This window comes from Fundulus heteroclitus, chromosome 18 (assembly GCF_011125445.2).
Source record: "Fundulus heteroclitus isolate FHET01 chromosome 18, MU-UCD_Fhet_4.1, whole genome shotgun sequence".
In the NCBI taxonomy this organism is placed as follows: domain Eukaryota; kingdom Metazoa; phylum Chordata; class Actinopteri; order Cyprinodontiformes; family Fundulidae; genus Fundulus; species Fundulus heteroclitus.
In genome coordinates this window covers 31,293,158-31,315,245 of record NC_046378.1, presented here as the reverse complement: position 1 = coordinate 31,315,245, position 22,088 = coordinate 31,293,158, and the positions used below count along the sequence as shown (strand labels likewise).

At 39.9% G+C, this 22,088-nt stretch overlaps 1 protein-coding gene across 3 annotated transcripts in view; it reads right to left on the bottom strand.

Moving 5' to 3' along the window:
* The window catches only part of stard13b (StAR-related lipid transfer (START) domain containing 13b), a 111,358-nt gene that overhangs the window by 65,294 nt on the left and 23,976 nt on the right, over nucleotides 1-22,088 (bottom strand). For all 3 annotated transcript variants that reach the window (XM_036149660.1, XM_036149659.1, XM_036149658.1), the window contains 2 exons: nucleotides 21,327-21,473; nucleotides 10,939-10,972 (listed from right to left, as the gene is read on the bottom strand). In XM_036149660.1, coding sequence (XP_036005553.1) covers nucleotides 10,939-10,972; nucleotides 21,327-21,473 — 181 coding nt within the window. The remainder of the gene's footprint in view (nucleotides 1-10,938; nucleotides 10,973-21,326; nucleotides 21,474-22,088) is intronic.

The following is a 22,088-nucleotide window of genomic DNA, read 5'->3' as shown; positions in this document are numbered from 1 at the left end:
GGGGCAGGAGAAATTGCAAAATGTATGTTATTTGCTCCTAATTAATCAAACCAGGGCACTGTTTGTTTTTCAGTGTAAAAAGCCCTGAAGCGGTATGTATCTTCATGGCTCATTACTTCCTAAGTCTTGCTTCTGCATTTCCGTTTATGTGGCAGCTGAGTGCTGGACCAACCGCGTAGCGTTTGTGTCCCTTCTCACACACGATCCCGCACACTCACACACATGTTCCCTGTTAAACCGGACGTCATCCTCACGCAGCTGCCCCTGTCTCCTTCCACTTAGTTTACAAATCCCAGGCCTAAACTCCTCACCAATCACACACACATGCACAAACATATGCACAGAAAATAAATGTGGTTGTTTTAGCAAAATTGTCCCATAAAGTCTTTACTAGCCACTTTACTTGCTATTGGCAGAATGGAGTAATTAGGAATCAGAAGTATAAACCAGTTTCCTTTTATTGGAAAACATAAAATTAGGAGAATTAAACAGCACTGTGAAGTAGCACAATGCGAAGTGGACATATGATTTACACTCTGCAATAAATCATACCAAGAGAAGTTGGGAACTGTTGAGCACGATGAGCTCATTCAGCGTACAAGCCTGAAAGGCATTAATAAAAGACATGGCTACAATAATTAAGATGAAAATGTTTAAAGATTTCAGAGCAGGTTATCCAGATAGTTCTCTAATGTTTTCCCAACCTTGACAAATCACTGTATATACAAAGAGAAGTCCAGAAATACTACCAGGCATCTTTTTTTTCCCCTTCTTTTTGCTTTCCCTGACAAACCGCCAAGCTGGCCTCTGCACTCAGGAAACCACAAGTCATTTTCCATCTTTCCATGTGTGGAATTTTTCAAGCCAGCAATGAGCTTTTTCTTCTGAGTTGCATGCACAAATGATAAATTTAGCGCATGATGTCACAGACCTGGCACCTGTTATTCTGCAGATAAATGGGAAGCAAGCAAATTGGCACGGCCTAATGAAAATTAATTTTCTCTGCAGCCTTGAATCAAGAAGTTCCACGATGCCCAGGTTCTGTCTCTGCACTTTGCAGGCAAACAGAGTGGGCTATTTTCTTTTTCTCCATTGTTTTATTCCGTTGTCAAAACAGTTGAGCTAAACTGTGCAAAACATATGGAGAAAAAAAATGACTTTCACTATTTTTATTTCACATAAAAACATATATGGTAAGACAGAAGTATAAACACAAAGTGTGGTATCTTTTTAGAAATGTTGGGTTTTTGGAAATTCTGTTGTTCTGTCATTTGACAGTGACATCCCCTAAAAATCCAAAGTTTAACTTTTCTTCAGACCAAAGAGGAGAAATTCCTTCCGAACGTTCAAGTATTTTACAATTTATTTAATTCACACCACAATTTCAGCCTGTGGTCCCAGTTAGTAAGTAATGCCTATAAGCAGATATTTTGGTCAGAAATCCCTAACGATGCTGATATATCATCACAGACGTAAACAGCTTATTTCAGCAATGACCAAAGAAGTGCAGCAGAGGTTTGGCAGAAAATAGATAGACAGAATGAAAAACAGAGTCACAAACTCTGATAACACCCCAGAAATGATAGCAGTTGTTTTGCTAAAATGTACAAATGTTTTGGAGCTACAGCCGTACCCATATCAGTCAAAGATTCCAGGTTTACTCCTTTTCTTATGTCGCGTCTTGTCATTTCACAATCTCCTCAATGTATTTTAATGGGATTTTATTTGATAGACCAACACATGCTTTCCCTAATTGTAAAGTAAATTATAGTTTCCAAAATTGCTTACAAAAAAATAATCTAGTGTAATCTGCGATTGTATTCATCCCTCCCAAGCCAATATTTTGTAAAAATTTCCCTTATATAGAAAATTTTTGAACAATCTGTGTAATATGATTGATTTTGACTTTGTAAAGTGCCTCAAGATGACATGTTTCATGAATTGGCGCTATATAAATAAAATTTAATTGAATTGAAAGTACTTTGCTCCGTCAGCCTCGCCCATTTGAAAATTTGCCAATTCTTTGTTATGAGATAGTTGTTCTTCCAGGATTGCCCTGTGTTTAACCCCATCCATCTTCCCATCAGCTCTGACCAGCTTCCTTGTTTCTGCTGTAGAAAAGCATCTCCAAACCACAGTGTTGCCACTTTCACTGTGAAGATGTGTTGAGGGTGTTAATTCTCCTCCAAACAGGCTTTAGCATGTAGTCAGAAACTCACATTTTCATCTCACTGGATCAGAGCATCTTATGTGGTAAATTGCAGGAGGGGATGTCTTTTCAGCACATTCTTGCCACTCTTGCATAAAGGCCAGATTTATGAAGTGGTCAGGTCCATAAATGATCACACGTGAGCTGTGGAGCTCCTCCAGCATAACCATGGGCTGCTTGACATAAGATGGAAAGACATACTTGGTAGGCTGTGCTAGATTGAACAGCGAATAGTCAGACACAAATCATGAGATAATGTTTATCCTGCTTTCTGAAAAAGTTCATCACTGAAAATTTGGTTGTGTTTGTTAGTCTGCAGGAAGTTATATAGTCAGAACAACAAATGTCTGAGATCTTCACAGAACAGCTCTATTTAAACTTACATTAATGTACAGACCGGTGGACTATATTTACCAATTAGGTTACGTCTAAAGCCATTTGAATTAATTGGAAGATATTTAGGGGTTTAACAGTCAATGCAGTTGAACACTGCTTTTTTTGTAAAATGCCTACTTTTGGTGCTTTCTGTGAACTTGACTCTGCTGTCATGGGAAATACAGTAAATCTTTACCTGGCAATGCAGGAATGCTGCTGTTTACAAGGTTAAGGTCAGGAACAATACTGCCTCTCACAGACCCATCAGCTGAATTCAAAGATCAAGCTGTATCTTCTTCACACCTGCCTTTTTTTGACTGACTTTAACATTTACTGACTCATTCTCTCACGGCTGTAAATTTTCAACAGCAAAGCATCACAGAAAAGGCGGGCAATTTTTTGCCAGGCCGTTTCAAGAGACACAAATTTTGCCTCTTGGTGCAATGGATCTGCACATGCTTTTATTATAAACTAACAAAAATACTGACTCAAATAACTTTACTATTTAAAGCAGAGAGAGTAAGGTAATCAGGGCAACTTCTCCACGATAACTTATTTAATGACCAGCTGCACACAAAACTCTGACACAAATCTGTAGTTAATTGCAAAAGTATGCGTTACTATTACAAACGCTTGTGTGACAGACCAAAGCAAAGTGGCTTGTAGGTTGGTTAGGTTATAAAACAATATCCCAAGCCAATAACATCTGATGGACAACTGTTCAGGCCATCACCTGAAAACGTGTAGACTTTGACACAACTGACAGGCTGTATGCTGTAAGTGAAGGCTAGTAGAGGTAACTCTGGCTAGGCTGATGAGATCTATAGCCCAGAGGGGAGAAGAGGTCCACAGGATCAGTTATGCACTCCAAATACCTGGCCATTTTTGGGAGAGTGGAAAAATAAAATGTGTTAAAGGAAAGCAATAGGAATTCCCATGGGCCAGGTGGAGACAAAGCAAACACATGGAGGAGGGTGTGTTTGGCCTTTCTACATATGAATGAACATTTTAATAAAATGGAGAATGAAGCCCAAAACTAGCTCTGCACATCACCTTAAACACACTGTCCCACATGATATTGGCAGCCTCGTGCTGTAGGCATGTCTATCTTAAACTGTGATAGGCACGCTTGTCAGGGTAAAACGGTACCTACAGGGATGTCCTGATGGAAAACCTGTTAAATGCTGCAAAAGGATTTAGACTGAGGTTTGGGGTTCACCCCTCTGCAGAACAACATGCAACCAAAGCTAGAATAGAAAGGGATGGATACAAATAATGGGTTAATATGTCCCATGTCAAAACACAGACCTTAATCCAATTGATATTCTTTATTAAGACGTGAGAAAATGTGTTCACCGATGCCTTTCATCCAATCTAAATGAGTTTAAGCTATGTTGCAAAGCAAAATTGGCAAAAACAAAAACAAAAACAAAAAAAACATGTAAATCTGGCAGAGACAGACCAGACAATAATATCAGTGCAAAGTGGCTCTATGAAGTATTGCCTGAAACAGTGCTGAATACGAATGCGTGCAACACTATTTTCAAGATTTACCTTTTCAACCCAGTGCACAATCACGCACTTCTTTGTGTTGCTCTATCACATAAAATCCTGTTTCTGGCTGTAATGTTATAAAATATCTGAACTCATTTGCTACGCACTGTAGGTTTGTGCACCATTAGACTGATTTCTGCTGGTTTTCAAGATAAAACAACATACTTTCTGATTAAGTTTCAGAATGTCATCTATTCTCAGCGTACTGCCATGGATCATTGGTGATGCATCTATTAAAGTCCCCAACAGTTCTCCAGAGAGACAGACAGAAAGAGAGTGCAGCTGTGGGAGGTCACAGTGGGCCTCCACCATCTGTGACCCTGAGTGATACTGAAGCCCTGAACTTTAAAGACAGCTGAGAAGCACACAGGAGGGAAAACGCTGATAAGTCCGTACTGTTAAGACACAGACATTATGTAATATCCGCTGGTGCTTTCTTTATTTAGCTGGAACAGAGATTTATAGTGTACACAAAGGGCACGGCGGCGTAGTCAAGCCACAGGGAGAGCAGTTCTCAAACAGAAAAATGTCGTACTGTAAAAAAATGTCACGAAACAGCCTTGCAAAATGTTTTAGTTGTACTTATCTAAATATTCAGTGTATGCAACTGTTGACATTTACATTTTGATCCTGCAAGAGATAAATTCAATCAAACACTGCTCGAAAAATCTCAGTTGAAAAAAAAAATAAACTACCCTATTGGACATTAATACGGATATGGATAGCTTCATGTGGAGGGAACAAAAGGATGCCACAGAATCTGATTATTAACCCACCAAGAGCTTAATCCAAATTCACAGAGATGGTGAAACTGTAAAACTGATACACAATTTGCTGAAATGTCATTGCAGCAACTCAAAATGGCACTCAGTAGTTAGCATGGCCCCTGCATGGTTGTATCCAAGCCTGACAACGCCGGGCATGCTCCTTATGAGATGATGGATGGGTTCTTGGGGCATCTCTTCTGACCGGACGTCTCTGAGCTCTCGGACACCCTAAGGTACAACCCGATGGCATCAGATGGACCTAAACATGATATTCCAGAGATGTTCTGTTGGATTTAGGTCAGAGAAGAGCGAAGGCCAGTCAACCTGATGGGCCATCATTCATTCTGAACTGGTCTGGACGCCTCTTCATGAATATGCCTCCCCATAATGTTCATCGCGGCTTCTCCAGACCCTTTCCTGTCCGTCACATGAGCTCAGACTGAACCTGCGCTCACCTGTGAAAATAACAAGGCGCCAGTGTCGAACCTGGGAGTTCTGATGTTCTCTCGCAAATACCAGTCGAGCTCCATGGTGCTGGGCAGTGAGCACAGGGCCTACTAGAAGAGGTCAGGCCCTCAGGCCACTGTCTGTTTCTAACGGTCCTGTTGGAGACACGCATGCGCATCCTGTTCCTCTTAGCACAAGGGAGCAGGTAGCAGTTCTGCTGATGGGTTAAGGATCTCCGACGGCCCTGTCCAGCTCTCCTATAGTAGCTGCCTGCCTTCTGAAAGGCAGTCGCAACGATTTGATGTGCCATCCTGGTGGTGTTGTATTGCCCGAGCAACTTCTGTAGGGTACAGGTATCGTCTCACTCTACCAGGAGTGTCGCTGACCCTGGCCTCATTACTTTCATTAACACCAAACCAGCTGAGAATGATTTCCAACCCCCTCTACTGCTTCATCGAGCAGATCAATATTCCAGTGGTTTAACTGATTTGCTAATACACTCTGATTAAAAATACTTTTCATTTTTGAGTTGAAAAAGTTAGAAAAAATATAATTAAAAGGTAATTTCTACTGAAAGAAAGCATAGTAATTAAATTTTTAGGAGATACATTTTGTTTAAACAACAATTTCAACTGTTCTCTTACATTGAGAAAACTAGATGGAGCTAAAATGCTCAACAGAATATTTTTTTTATGTTAACAGCATAAAAAAGAAGGAGAAAATTTACATTCCAGTCTAATAGTTTTCATCTTCCGATTTTCTCCAATTTTGTTTCTATTAGGAGTTAAACACACTTGATCGGACAGCCTGGAAATAAGAATTGATAAAAGCACAGAGGTTGTGTTTGGTAATCAATCACTGGAAGACATTTTATAGTCACTATAAAAGGGTTTAAAAAAATAAGAACTACACTGAAACACCCTCTTTCCTTGTTTTCCACAGCTTTTCCATTGGAGCCATTCACGCTAGTGTGTGAGCTACACAAGGCTTTGCGTTTCTCCCCTCACAAACAGACAGAAGTCTCCAAGGGATTCACAGAGTATCCTCTTTGTTTTACTTTTAATCAGCGGCGAGAGATTTCCGCATTGAAAGTAGATTAGCATATTTATTCAGAGGGAAGATCTGTGTAAATGCACGGAGCTTGGTTGAAACCTCAGAGAGCAAGAGGGAACCCCCAGCCTGACAGTTCTGGGCCACAGAGTGCTGGTTAAGCGGCACGTGGGTAATTTCCCCACTGACTTGCTTAGGGTTGGTGAGGTTTATCATAACAAAGCACATGAGCAATGCGTTTATGCAAATGTATATTCATTCAGTTGTGCACAGCTGCTTCTCTTTGGACCCTGTCACATTCATTTTGGTGGTCTAAATTATGGTCGGAAATATGACAGGCAAAAGTACTGCACAAAACAGACAATGCACGAACAAATCACTGCAAGATCTCAAGTCAGTCACATTTAAGTCAACACATAAGTTTGTCTCTGCATCCCCAATCTACGCCGGATCAGATATGCAGTTTCTAGAATTAGGATGCCTCCGACGTTTCATTAAATCTAAGATTAATGTCAGTGAAGACAGCCTGTTTTCAAGGATGAACATGATTGCCTTTTATCACCAGAGGAAGCCATTCGTTTCCATTGTGAAATTAAAGGGGCTGTAGGGAATAAATACATTGAGACTAGATGAGGTAGTTTTTGTTCGTCATTTGCTAAAAAGTTAAAGATGCTTGGCTAATGTGAACATCAAGTGATGGTTTGAGAAAATGAACCTTTTAGATGGATGATTTGGCATCTTTCCTCTTTTGCGTACACAAAATCTCAATCTTCTCTCAGGATATCCGGATGTCTTTTTTCAGCTGAGTTTCTTCTTTCTTTCTTCTTTTGTTATGACAAACAACTCATTAACTTGAGAAAGCTAAACAGTGTCATGTTTTTTTTAAATAAAGAAGTTTAGTCAATAATCAAAAACACTCCTTTTATTTTATATTTTTTCTTTATTTGATGTATTTCTTGTTTTTAAATGGCCTAGTATCACCTACAGCATTGTGCAAGTGTATTCAAATCCCTTGAACCTTTTTACAATTTTCCATGTTACATCCAAAAACACCAATCTATTTTGTTTGGATCATGTCATGTACAAACATAAAATTCTGCATCATTTTGGATACTTGGTTTTCTTTCTTTTTTTTATTTTTTTTTAAATGATATGAAAATTGTTGCCTGTTTTTACATTTAGCCCCCCATCAGACAATGGGTTTTTGCTTCGATTACAGCTGGTAGTCTTTCTAGCTTACACTGAATAAATTATAAATATGTGAAGAGTATAAACAATTTGGGTGACCTCTAAATCCAGTTTTATCTAGGGGTGTCAGAGTAAATGAAGTTGATTAGAAATGCATGCCATACTATTCAACAGTTTTTTTAATTAACCTTTTAATGCTTTGTGTTGGTCAATCACATACAATCTAAATAAAATACGTCGACATTTGTGGTTGTAATGTAACAAACTGTAAAGAAAAAGGGATATGAACACTTTAGGAAGGCTCTTTATTTCAATTTTAAAGAATAAAAGTGTTGGCCAAGGCAGGACAAATTAATGACTGTTGCAATGTGTTTAGAGATCATTTACAATGAGCAAAAACAATTATTAGCAGCTAAAACAGTACATTTAGGCACCCCGAACAGCACTGGCTCTCCTGAAGCTGCTTTACTGCTTTGGAATTCAACTCCAGGAATGATGTTCTCCCTTGTGGACAATATCAATTTTACGAGATGGACAGCGTCGCTATGGTCGATAGTAAGAACCATCTGGCTGTCCCGTATCCACGTCTTAAAAGAGCTCTCCACAGTTCAGTCGTAAAACCCAGCCAGAAAATATCACACCTAAAATGTCTGACTCTGCCAGCTTTGTCCTTTTTACGGCACTATCCTTCTCCAAGTCATTATTTCATTCAGCTAAGGGTAAAACCACATGTGGAATCGATTTACTTTCAATATAAGTGGAGCTGACAGTGACACTGTCTGTTATTTAGTTTAAATTTAAGTATTTAAAGTAAAGAAAAAAACACAGCTATGTTGATAAATATCTAAAAAATATCCCTTTCCTGCCACGTAAAAAAATTAGTTAGCGATAAGTCGCAGCGTTGATCTCATAAGTCAGCAGCAGACATTCACATTAGTTAGTGCTTAAAGGTTGTATGGACATTTTTCTTACGGTTAAGTCCGTTTGTGGGACAGTGTCATGCTTAACTGGGGTCATGCGAGAACGCAACTTTAGTCTAAAATGGCATCCACCCAAATCCTGCAGCTGCCCCCCAAGGGCCACATCACAGCGGGCCAAATATTTCCCTTCAGCAAAACAGAAACAATGATCTGGCATGGTGCCTAATTTTAACTGCATACCTCTGAGCGAGGGCCATACGAAAGGCCTTTAAAATAAAAGAATGTGCATTTGGACATTCCACCGGCCGGGGAGGGAGGGAGCCGACACCTGTGACCATCAGTCGAATCAACATTGTCCGGAGCCTGAGCAGTGCCAGCAGCCAAGCCAGGACATACTGCAGGATCAGCTCGCAGGGAGATTTTTTTTAGAATGTGCCAAACAGCAGCATTTAATTTACAGTATGAAACCCAGATTATGGATTCCTTAAACGATCTGACCCAGGCATGTACAGCACCATGCCAAAACACGCACGCCCCACTGAATGTTTCCTTTTATTTTGTTATATTTTAACATATGACAGCTAAAAATGGTAATGCATATTACTGGGGTTTATCTGATAAGCATTATATAATTGGGAACTAGAAGGGGAAAAAAAACTGAGAAAAAAACATTTTGTAAAAACATTTTACAAACAATAATCTGAAAAGTCTGATGTGGCTTGGTGTTTAATACCCTTTATTCTGACAGCTCCAAGTGAAATTTTGTACTAGCAATTGTCTTCAGAAGTCCCCTAATTGGGAATTCTTAGAGATTGGTGAAAAATTATTGAGCAAACAGCATTGTGAAAATAAAGAAACACGGCAAGCAGGTATTGGATAAAGTTGTGGTTTGGTTTAAAGCAAGGTTAGGTTCTAGTACTAGTAATTTCTGAAAGAAATGTCTAAAAAATTAAACATCTCATGGACCACTACTCAATCCAACATCTAAAAACTCAAAACCACCAAGACATGGCTGTGTACAGTACCTAAACTAATAGGCCGAGCCATGGTAACTCTGGAGGAGGTGCAGAGATTCATGGCTCGGGTGGAAAAATCTCCACAAATCTGACCTGTATAGAAACGTGTCAAGAAGAAAGCCGCTGTTGAATGGAAGTCATGCTCATAACGCCAGAGACATAGCAAACATGTAGAAGAAGGTACCCCTGTCACATGAGACTAAAATGAATGGTTTTTGCAACAACAACAAACAAAAAAACAGAAGAAAAAGAAAGAATGAAAAATAATAAATCACTAAGCATCATTCCGAACATACCAGGGCACCACTGTGACAACATCATACTGTGTGGATGCGTTTTGTTTTAGCAGGAACAGGAAAGCTGGTCAAAGTTCATGGGAAAATGGATGGAGCTAAATATAGAGAAACCATGAAATAAATCTTGATAGGGACTGCAGAGGGGTCAAGACTGGGGCAGAGGTTCACCTTCCAGCCGCACAATGACTCTTAACATTACAGCAGCAGTTACGATGGATTGGTATAGATTAAAACATATGCATTGCTTTTAATGGCCTAATCAAAGTCCAGACCAAAATGCAGTCTGAGAATCTGATGTGTAAATGGAGGCTTTAAGGCTCAATCTGACTCGCCTTGAGCTGTTTTGCACTTTTGTCCAGTGAATAGTGGTTCTGCAGAGTGTTGGTTCAGACGGGCTAAATATTATTGTTTTGAAAAGATTTAGAAAACCAAACCTATTTTGTTTCCCCTTCACTTTACAGTCATGCCTGGTTTGATCATGTAAAATCCCTACAACATGCATTAAGGTTTGCGGGTGTAATCTATATAAAAGTGGATCGATGATGGGTGAGACAATGTAGATGTCAATGATTTCCAAAGGCTTTGTGTTCAACAATTCACTGGCTTATTTTGATCAATGACACAGTCACACTAAAAACCAACACACTGAGATCAACACAGTCATTATAGATTCAAAACAAAATCCTGTTAATAACCAGCACCTTAAAAGCCATGCAGTATTAATATGCAAATGCAAGTGGGACAATATCTGCAGGCCCCTGTTAATCCATCTATTTGATTAGAAACCCTTTCTTATATCCATTTAGTCAGACCTGTGATAATAACATTTCCTCAACCAGCCGTTCAAGGTCACTGGTTGCCATCCCAACATGAGCACGGAGCAGGGCGGTCACTCTAAACAAACAGCCTATCCGTCTAAGGCTCTTAGCAAGAAAGGTGAACACATTTCGACTTTCAGCTCTAACCAAGGTATTTGCTTGTGGGAAATAAAAGCGACAAAAACCTTAAGCCCAGCTGTCATCCACGTTAAGGTAATAACATAGTAACATTAACATTTTAGAAAGCGGCATCCGCATCACATCACAGAACTTTAGGAAGAGCGTAAAACCATCTTACCTGCACCAGGTGCTTTGGTCATCTTATTGAACATCTGCAAGGCAGAAATAGAAGGAAAATATCAGTAAGTATAGCTGAGAAGCAAATTTGTGCCCGCGTTCCTCGACACTGCTGCCGTCACTGACGTGAAGACAGAATCAATACAGATTTTCCACAGCAGCCGCGTCGGCATTATTTAACAGCTCAGCTGGCAGTCGGCCGAGGTGATATTTCAGGAATCAAACGCAAGTTTAGGGAAAAACTCTCTGTGCTCTAAAAGTAGCTAAGTTATTTATTTTATGCACATGCTTTGTTGTGACAAAAACATTAACCCAACATTGGTTCAAAGTTCAAAGCCCATATATTCCCATTGTGGGATAATAAAGGTATTTCTACTCTATTCTATTCTGTTCTATTCTATGATAAAATGAACCAGATTGCTGGTTTAGAGAAGAGAAAGAAATAAAGAGCGCCATCTTTCCTCAGCCACTGTCATTCTGTCCCTTATGACAGACTGATCACACTTACATGAAGCTCTTTCATTAAATAAAAAAAAACAAAAATGGCTAGGTGGTAAAACCACGTCAGGCTAATAGGTTTAGATTGCACAAAACAAGGAGTTGGATCACTTCCCATAACATTAGTGTTTGACCTGTTTACAGAAGGGTTAGGGTTACGGTTGCTAGTCATGGTCCACATTAGTATTTTGACCAAACAAAAAGAAATAAGATTATTATATAAAAGCTAAATGTCATATGTGGTGCTACAGTTTTCATTCATTTAGCAAATAAAGTAAAATGGGTGGGACAAAACATCAAGCGTGAGATGTGCCCAGGCTTGATGTTTGACTGCTGGCAGTGGTCAACAGCTGGGTTTAAATTAGAGGCGGGGCCATCATGTGTGCACTGTGGTAAGCAAGTTCTCCTACAATATGCAAGGGTTCTCTCTGGGTACTCCAATTTCCTACCACCAACAAAAACATTATTTTCTTGGTCACTCTAAATGGCGAGTCTGTATGTGGATGGTTATCTAACCCATGTCTCTCTCTGTGTTGCTCAGCGATGGATTTCTGATCTGTCCAGGATGTACCCAACATCTCACCCACTGACCACTGGATAAAGGCTCACGGACTCCAGCAACCTTGCAAATATTCCTTGTTTACTAATCCACTTTTTGGATCTTCTTTTTTTCCAACCCTGTCTCCTGTAGGACTTGAATTACACATTGTTTACAGTAAGCCATTTTTTGGGAATCGAGAAACCCACAAACCAAAAACTGTTACATTAAATCAGTGGAACTGTTCACGTTTGACCAGGAGTGGGTTGGCAAATTCAAAAGCAGTAGCTTTCATTCAGGAGGTTGTGGGTTTGACTCCCACAGACAGCCCTATGCGTCCCTCAGCAAGACCCTTAGCCCCAGAATGCTCCCTGAGCGATGCACAGTGGCAGCCCACTGCTCCCAAGGGATGGGTTAAATGCAGAAGACAAATTTCATTGAAATGTATGCTGCAAGGACAAAAAAATATTAACAGTATTTATTTTATTAGAATTTTTTTAGATTGTGTCATTAAAAACAAGCTGGTGCATTACTCTAAGAAGAGAAAAGGCTATGATAAGCGGTAAGTTACTGTTCATTTTAAAAATGAAAAAAAATGTATCATATAATCTTAGTTACTTTTGTGAGTATTTCAAAATGTTTCTCCTCTGTGGCCAGCTGCTTTGATTTATGTGCTTGTTGTTCACTTGCCCTGTTTCCATATTTCTACCGAGCAGAGACAAAATGCAGCCTAATCTTCCAGGATGGCCCTGTGTAACCCTACAGACATCCCATCAGAACAGACAACTGGAATTTACCAGGTCAAGCAAACAAAGTAAATATTAAATTGGACAAACTCCACTAAGTTACATGATTGTGCATCGGCAACATGAGACACGACACCCCAGTGGTTGCATGACGTCAGAAAGGGAAGCAGCGTTTGGCTGGATGAGCAACCCGCGCATCTTTAGCGTTTAGCAAAATAAGACCCAATAGTTAAATGCAGGAAGACAGGTGAGCTTTGTGCGAGTTCACTGAGAGTACTTTTGGGCCACACAGTTAATCAGGTCACAGCCCACCACGCTGCTGGCACACCATTTGTAACGTATTCAGTGGAAGAAGGTTAAAAGCAGAGATGGAGCCACAGCCAGCACATTTTTGGCAGGGTGAAGTGATGAACCACCAGGGGTAGCTCCATGGGCAGCTGCCTCAACCACTCCGTAGCCCCCTAGGTTCAAAATCCAACTTTCTCGGGGACAGGAAAACAAGGTCATAAATGTGTGACTCATACCCCTATGTGTCCATTATTACCCCTGTTCAAACACAGATGAGTTGAGTGGGACCTTCGAAAACTAAGAGGTACGGTCACAATGTGTCCCTCTTTACCGACTGTGAAATCTGGCACAGTCTGGCAGAATTTCATCACGCGTGAGACACAACTAGGATTATTATCTCTGCATTTTTGCAGGTTTCCATTCAGGGAGTCTCCACGGACCTCTGTCAGTCCCAGATTCAAAAACAAACGCTGAAAATTAGAACTCAAAAACCAGATGTCGCACCCCAGAAGAGGTGTACGCGTTTCGCATTGGCCCTCCTCTCCGTCTCTTTCTCTTCAGAAAGTATTTCGTCTTGGCGTATCTCAAGATCTGACCCACATTAAACGCACGTCGCCCCGGTTCAGGCCAGCTGTATTTACACGGATGACACATGTCAAAGGTTACAGGTCGGAAAAAGTGACATCCTCCATTGAGGGGAAAAAAAAGGGCCGTTTTGATGCAGGAAAAATCTCTCCCCGCCTGCATCAATAAGGATGTTTATATGGTGAGACAGGTTTGTGTGGGTGACTGATGGCTGCGGTCCCCGCACAATGTCAAGCCAAAGAGGCGGTTACAGGACCGGTCAGTCCGGTTGACAGACCGGCATGCCGGTCTCTGTCAACAGCAATTAAATGTAGGAATCCTTAACCTGAATATGTCTCCATCCACCAATAATAGAATCAGGCGTTATGCTGAACAGCAATAAGAAGGAAACTATGTGAGCAAATTGTATATGCTGTCTGTGGTCCCTCCGACAGCTACATTTAAATTTAATTCCGTTCATTTTAGAATATAAGTGAAATTGTCCAGTCTGTGGAGCATCTGGCAGTAAAACATTGGGGATTTATTCTGGTGTTTAAATAATTTCATGTACCTTCAAAGTAGCTGTTTTGAAGTCAAAATAAATGTCTAGCTTGAAGAGATTTTGATTTCAAAATTCCCTTTTTTTCCAATTTTTTTTTTTTTTTTGCCATTGTTAAAGGAGCATAGCATAAATTCCAGGATTTTTGCAGCTATGTCTGCCCCCTCTGGTGACAAGTTGAAATGACACCAGTGTTGAGCGCATGTATGGAAGAGGAAAAGCATCTGCCGCTGCGACTGCACGGGTCTTTTGTTTGGAGGCGTTATGTCTTCTGCAGGCAAGAAAGCTGATGCACCAATTACAATGCCGACTCCACAAAGTAGCAGGGTGAACAAGAGCCCGAATCACGCTCTCATAAACTGACTAATCCAGCTTGTAGACGCAACTGCGGTAAATAGAGGATCATTTATTTTACAGGTCGGGCAATTGAAAGAGCATTATGTGGCTTCAAATCTGGCACTATGCACCTTTAATTACATTTTTTTGTATGTTTTGTCACATTATAAATGTACAAATTTAATTAGATTTTTATGCGACAGACCACCACAAGGTAGTGCACAAGTAAATGTGTAAACCTTACACACTGGGGCTTTAAGTTGTACCACGTCTTGCCACATATTCTCAATTACATGTTGGTTTGAACTTTGACTAGGCCGTTAGAACACATTATGCTTTGATCTAAACTGCTTTAATGGACTTTTTGAATGTAAGTTTAGGGCTGCTATCATAACCTGCAATATGGATTAGAGAAGTCCTAACGTATCTTTTTTTTTTTTTAATGTTGCTATATTATAAGGTATATAAGGTATAAGCCCTTTCATCCACACGTTTGCTGTGTCCTCTACATGGCTTGCAAGAAACTGTGATCAGGACTTCTTATGGCTTTACATTAGCTTTTACTGGTCCACACTTCCACTAAGGGCAAATATATGGAGAGCAAAACAGGTTCTCCCATCTCAGCTGTTTTACCTCTGCTGCTCCTCCAGAGGTCTTGAGCAAACCTTTGAGTTACAGAACACATTTAAGAATAAATTACATTGAGGTGAATTCTATGTGTGAATCAGGTGACTTCTGCAGTGGTTTTATTTAGCAGTATTATAGCAGAGGGAGCTGAATACAAATCCAGGCAACCGTTTAAAACAGTTTATTTAGCATTACTGTTTATTTATCAAAAATGTAAAAAGAAAATGCCATGTACCATTTTCCTTTCTCTTCTCAACAACATGATACTATGTGTTAGTTTGCCTCATGAAATCTCAATAAAATAGTTGACATATTTCATAATTTTATAAGTCACTACGACATTGAAAAATGCCTTAAATAAAGTACTTTTGTAAATGTTGCACATTTCCTCTGCCCTATTATGTAGTGTATCTTCCTTCGACAACACATAATCTTTATTGTCAAAAAATATTTAGCATATTATGAAACTATCCTACAGGGGAAGAATGAGAGCAATCTCAGATTTTAAACTTCAGAACAACACGTGTTCCATAACATTTTTCACAGGTAGATCAACAAAGCATCTCGCCTGTGTCTGTGGCATCTGAACTCCATTCCACCAGGGCCTGTAATGAATTTGCTAACTTCTTTACTGAGAAAATCCAAAAGATTAGAGGATCAGTTTGTACATCCATATCAACTCCAGAACAAAAGCTGTATCCAACTGGAACTTATCTTGACAAAATGTCCCAATTCAGCCAAATAAACTACAAAAGCTTAGAGGAGATCATTCAGCAGCTAAGTTCCTCCTCCTGCTGCCTTGATATTCTACCCACAGCTTTCCTTAAGAAAGTTTTACCTGTCATAGCGTCTGATTTGACTCAGATAACAAACACGTCACTTCTGTCAGGTGTTTTCCCCCAGTCCCTAAAAACAGCAAATATCAAACCACTACTGAAAAAGAACAATTTAGATAAACTTCTACTCCAGAACTACAGCCCATCTCAAACTTCCCTTTTATCTGTAAGATTACTGAAAAAGCTGTATTTCAACAATTAAACACCTTCTTAACAATGACCAGCCGCTTTGACATTTTCCAGTCAGGTTTTCGTGCTCACCACAGTACAGAGACCGCTCTTATCAAGGTGTTTAATGACATCCATATAAATACAGACTGTGGAAGAACCACAGTGCAGGTGCTATTGGACCTCAGTGCAGCATTCGATACTGTCAATCACTCCATCCTGTTAGAACGCCTGGAAAACTGGGTCGGCCTCTCTGGTACAGCTCTCCATTGGTTTAAATCCTACTTTAAGGATAGGGACTTTTTTGTGTCAGTAGGTAACTTTACAACAGAGATGACCAATATTACATGTGGGGTTCCTCAAGGGTCCATCCTGGGTCCCCTCCTTTTCAATATCTACATGCTCCCTCTAGCTCAGAACATAAAAAACAACAACATCTGCTACCATAACTATGCAGACAACACACAGCTCTACATCACCATGTCACCAGGTGACTATGAACCAGTTCAAGCACTGAGTAAATGCCTAGAAGAAATCAATGCCTGGATGTGCCAAAATGTTCTTTAATTTAATAAAAACTAAACTGAAGTAATAATCTTTGGACCAATAGAGGAGAGATCAGAAGTTAGCACACAGCTTCAGCTGCTTCAGCTAGGAACCACTGATCAGGCCCGAAACCTGGGTGTAGTGATGGACTCAGACCTGAACCTCCAAAGCATCTAAAGACAATTACAAGGTCGGCTTTCTATCACCTGAAGAACATTTCTAGGATTAAAGGACTGATGTCTCAGCAGGATCTGGAAAAACTAATCCATGCGTTTATTTTTAGTCGAATAGATTACTGCAACGGTGTTTTCACAGGTCTGCCTAAAAAGGGGATAAGACAGCTGCAGCTGATCGAGAACTCTGCTGCCTGCGTCCTCACTAAGACTAAGAAAGTAGAGCACATAACCCCAGTTCTAAAGTCCTTCCACTGGCTCCCTGTATCTCAGAGAATAGACTTTAAAATACTTCTGTTAGTCTATAAATCCCTAAATTGCTTAGCACCTAAATACATTACAGACTTGTTATCAGTGTGTCAACCCTCCAGACCACTAAGGTCTTCTGGCTCCAGCCTACTCTGCATACCTAGAACACGAACCAAACACAGAGAAGCAGCATTTAGTTCCTATGCTCCACTTATCTGGAACAAACTTCCAGAAAACTGTAAAAGTGTGGAAAGCCTGAGTTCCTTTAAATCAAGATTTAAAACACATTTGTTTAGGATTGCCTTTGACTGTTCTAGTTAAACAGTTCTACTGTAACATCATTAGTTCTGCTTTGTAGTCCAACTGTTTTTAATGTTTGCTTTTAGTTTCTATTTTTCCATGTTCTATTTTGTTTCTACATTTTATTCCTACTTGCTTTAATTCTGTTTTTTCCTTTATTTTAATCATGTAAAGCACTTTGCATTGTGTCTGCACTGAAATGTGCTATACAAATAAATGTCCCTTGCCTTGCCTTGCCTCCGTTCAGTCATTCCTGCAAGTCTGAGCATGTCCACTATTCGTAGACTTTTAGACTGTAGATCAAACTGTATCACATTATCAAAGGCTGCTTTCAGATGTCCCATGTGGATTACAGGGGCCCTCGCATATGATTCATCGTAAAAGATCTCCAGAAATCAACAGTTGATGGCAAGACATTGTGTCATTTTCTTCCCTCAAAAATTCAATAGTTTTACAGAATGTATCACTGTTTTCCTACTACCACTAAAAGAAGATGACTAACACCGTATCACCACTGAAAAACATTTGACCTCATTATAGTCAAGCTTAGATAGCAGGCAAAATACTCATATCTGCAACACCTATGAAGACTCTCAGCTTTGCGGTGAGAGGAAGCTAAAGGTTCCTACTGGTTGAATGTATGTAGTACTCTCCAAGTTTATCCTCTTCTGCAGTTCTTTTTTTTTTTTTTTGTTAAAATTAAGTTACACAGCTGGAGTTTTTTTTATTTTTGTTAGCAAAATCAACATTTACATCCTGCCACCCGTCCTGAATACCACAGTGTTTTAAATAGTTTGCATGCAGATATGTTCATAAGATCTATCAGCCTTTGTGGAAAAAATAAATTGAAGGAAGTGGAGACTTCTGTTTGCAGCTTCTCCACAATTATGGATGGAGAAAGAAAACTCTCATGGAAGCCTATTCTTGGAGATTATAACTGGTAAAGTTGGTATATTGTCAGCATTTATGTTCTGAGATAGAGATGAGAGCAAACACAATTGCCCGGGATACAGTTTGAGCAGCTGCTCTGTGTACATCCTACAAGATACATCTAGCGGATTTTAATTATTAAAGATCTCCGGATTATACAAATTCTTCTGAGGCAGAAGTGATTTTAATTCAGCTTCAAAGTTTGCCGCCAATGAAATTGCGATAGATTATGTCATTAGATGGTTGATAGTAATCCTAATTGGAGCTCTGCTTTTTCCTTTTCTCTATTTGATCCTTTTTAATCACATAGACTCCACTGTTGCAGTGGGTGGAGATTTATGCACCAGCGCTCCAGCAGGAGGAGGATCCATTCAGCATCAGGGGGTGTTATCAATGTAAACAGTGCAGTAGTGTAGACACACAGATAAAAAGCCTAAGGGATATGAAGGTTCCAGGAAGTTAAGTAACCCAAGGTGGAAACATGTGGTTCAGCCTAGAGCTTCATGTGTTTATCATCTGACCTGGTTGGTAGTTTTTAGTTACTGTTTTTTTCTAATTGCCTCTTTTATTTTAAAATATGTTGTACCTTTATATATATGCTTAATTCACCTCTGGCTTCCTGTGTATGAGTTTGATTGGAACCTTAATCTTAAAACATTCTTGTGTTGGGTAGCGTCCTGTTCCTGCTTTGAAGATCTGCCTGGTTTCTGTGTCTTTTTTTCGCTGGATCACTGTGTATTTATCTTGTTTGTTTGCCTGTGCAAATTCTCAGTTATCCGGTCATCGCAACAGCAAACGGGTTTAAATCAGAGGCAACCAGACTTCCTGTCAGTTTTTTCTGAAAAGTTTCGACACCTAGCCAGGAGTCTTAGTCAGTTCTGGTGACTCGCACTTGAGCAACCTTTAGTTTGTGCACTGCTGTTTCTAAGGACATGGAGGGCCATCCTCCTAGGCGCATTCAAAGTCAGATGCAAATCAATGACCCACCCACCACTGTCCTGGGTTGTGATTGGAGTACTTGGTCACCTGAATCATGATGAGACTGCTGATGTAATTTCTTTGGAATGTGTTGGAGGACCGAGCTGTAAACACTGGGTCGGGGCAAGATTCAGCAGTCCACTTGCACCTCAAGAACAAAGGGCACTCTTTTGATGACAACAATGTCCAGATCTTGGACAGGAAGAGAGTGAAAGAAGCCATTTTGGTCAAAAAAACTAAAAAAAAAACATCTTGTTTTATTATTTAGTTATCCTCTGCTTTCACACTGCTGGTTATCACAGCTGCGCCACATCAGTTGCTCAAAAAAAAGGAGCAAAACAGTTCCTGTTTTGCTCCTTTTTCCCAGTGTTCTAGCTGGGATTTCTTGGTTTATTGTTTTATGACTGGACTCTGTTTTGTGTCTTTTTTTCAGTAAAGTCTTTTTTTCAGTAAAGACTCATATTTTCACCCATCTAAATCCTCTCTGCGATTGGGACCTTCAGAAATATTGAACCATGACAATTTTATTTTATGGCTAAGTAGATCCAGAACCAAATATATACAGGTACATAGACAGTAGCACGTCACACAAATTTGAATAGATCAGACACCTCCTGATGGTCTGAAAGTTTCCTGAAGTCTGATGAAATGATATTTCTTTACAAATAATTTCACCCCTTAATTAATTTAATTGTTTAAATTGCTTGTTGAACATAAATAATTCGTATACCCCCATCAGGCTACCACATTTCTGCCTTGCATTTTAATGGTGTTGGACAGAGGTCTCAAACTCTACCTCTCGAGTGCAGGTTTCTTCAACTTTTAGATGTGTCCCTCATTCTACAAACCCGAATAGAGTGGCTTAATTGCCTACTTATCATATAGTTAAGCTCTACAGAGCTCTTCCAAATATCTATTTACTTGAGCCAGGTGTGCTGAAGCACAGACAGATCTTGAAGTTGAAGAAAGTTGGCCCTTGATGATTCGGGTTTGAGACCCCTAGTGGATGAAGAGTACAGTGGTCTCAAACTGTAGTTCACAAAGGCCTGTATCCTCCAATGTTTACATTTGATTGTACTTGAAAACATCCGAATGAGATGATTAGGTCATTACCACGACGTTGGCATCTTATTACATGATGTGGAGTTGGATCAGCTATTTGATTTGGTTGCATTGGACAAGGGATAGCTCTAAAAGGACTGAATCTGAGACCCATTCCTCAGTCAAACAAGGCTCTAGCATTGGCTTCCTAAATGTTTAGCATTGTTGCATATAGAGTTTGATCCCAAGATAAGCCGGGCTGTCAAAATTTCAGGATAGGAAAATTGCTGATTTCAGATACTATAATACTAAAATGTGGCACTCCTTCAGAATCAGTACAAGTGTTATTTCAATGTTGCAGCAATGACTCATAACACCATAACATAATTTCATAGCAGACCATGCAGAGAGTTCTGTACTAACAACGATTTACTCCCCTCGGCAGGCTTCGTGCTTGAACTGACATCCCCTGTTTTCTGATTAATCTGATTAACCATTATCTATCCACTTAGGGGCACATCACAGCAAAAATAACATACCCTGTCCTTACATAGCAGAACACTGGAAATGCTACACTCTTAATCCCAATACAAAGACACTAATCAATTCAAGAGGACATCAGCTGCAGTGAGGCAGAAGCTTAAAGTGTAAAAATGATTTAGAATTCCTTGTTCAAAAAATTTTGGAAAACTATAAGTACTAACAAATGCAATCAGTTCTTTGGTTGGGTTATTTGCCACATATCTTCCTAGTTTGGACAAAAGAAGATTTTTTGCTATGCATAGCCAAAGCTTCAATTAGTACTTGATTTTTAAAGAGGCAGCAGCAGTCAGACATAAGAAAATGTCTACGTCTAGATATAAGCTTTAGATATAAGCTTTAAAAAGGTATTTTGAAGGTATCTTGAAAGAAACAACAGCTTAAAGTACCATCAAAGGCAAACAAAAATGTGATATAAGTCAAAACAGCCGGCAACTTGATGGAAGAACCCATTTTTTTTAAAGAAACTTACTGCCTTTTTGGATCTTGCGCTTGTCCCTGTTGAGGAGCTGCGAGAAGCAGAAGATCTGTCTTGGCTCAAACATTCCCTTCTGTCGGGTCTGTGGAGAACTCTGTCATTCGGGGTTTGGTTCGGTGTGGACTCTGAAGCAGCTCCCCACTGCAACAACATCACAACAACAATCAAGACTGGCTCTGTGTCTGTGTGGCCGAACAGACGAGGACAGGATGAACTCAACAGCAGCCAGGGGAAAAGAAAACAACAGTCTGAGGTCAGCGGTTGGGGAAGTGAAGTCTTCGCTCTCAGTTCAGCTTGGCAGAGCTGCACAAAGAAGGCTGTATGTGCAGATCTCCTTTTGAGAGAACAGAGATTATGACCTTGTCAAATATCCCAGCAAAGATGTCTTGTCCTGGCCAGTTGCTTTCCATTAGTTGAAGCTGGTCATAATGAATGCCTGGGATGGTTATGCAGATGCCTAGGAGGCATGTAAGCCTCTCTGAACCATTCCTAATAGACCAAATCATACAAACTCCTTTCTAGCACAAGAGCTCCTCTGTGTAGTACACGCATTAGGAGCTCAAAAGGCCACTTTTGTTCCTGCACGCTAACTCTGGAGAGATATTTCATGGAACACACAAGCATGAGAATGGGCCTTTTTTAGGATCACAGTTGCATTGCCCCTGTTGCATCATTGGAAGTACAATAACTATCTGTTCTTGCTGCACTTGTCGGGCTTTAGAATCCAGTATTGCATCCATGCGCCATTACAAAACA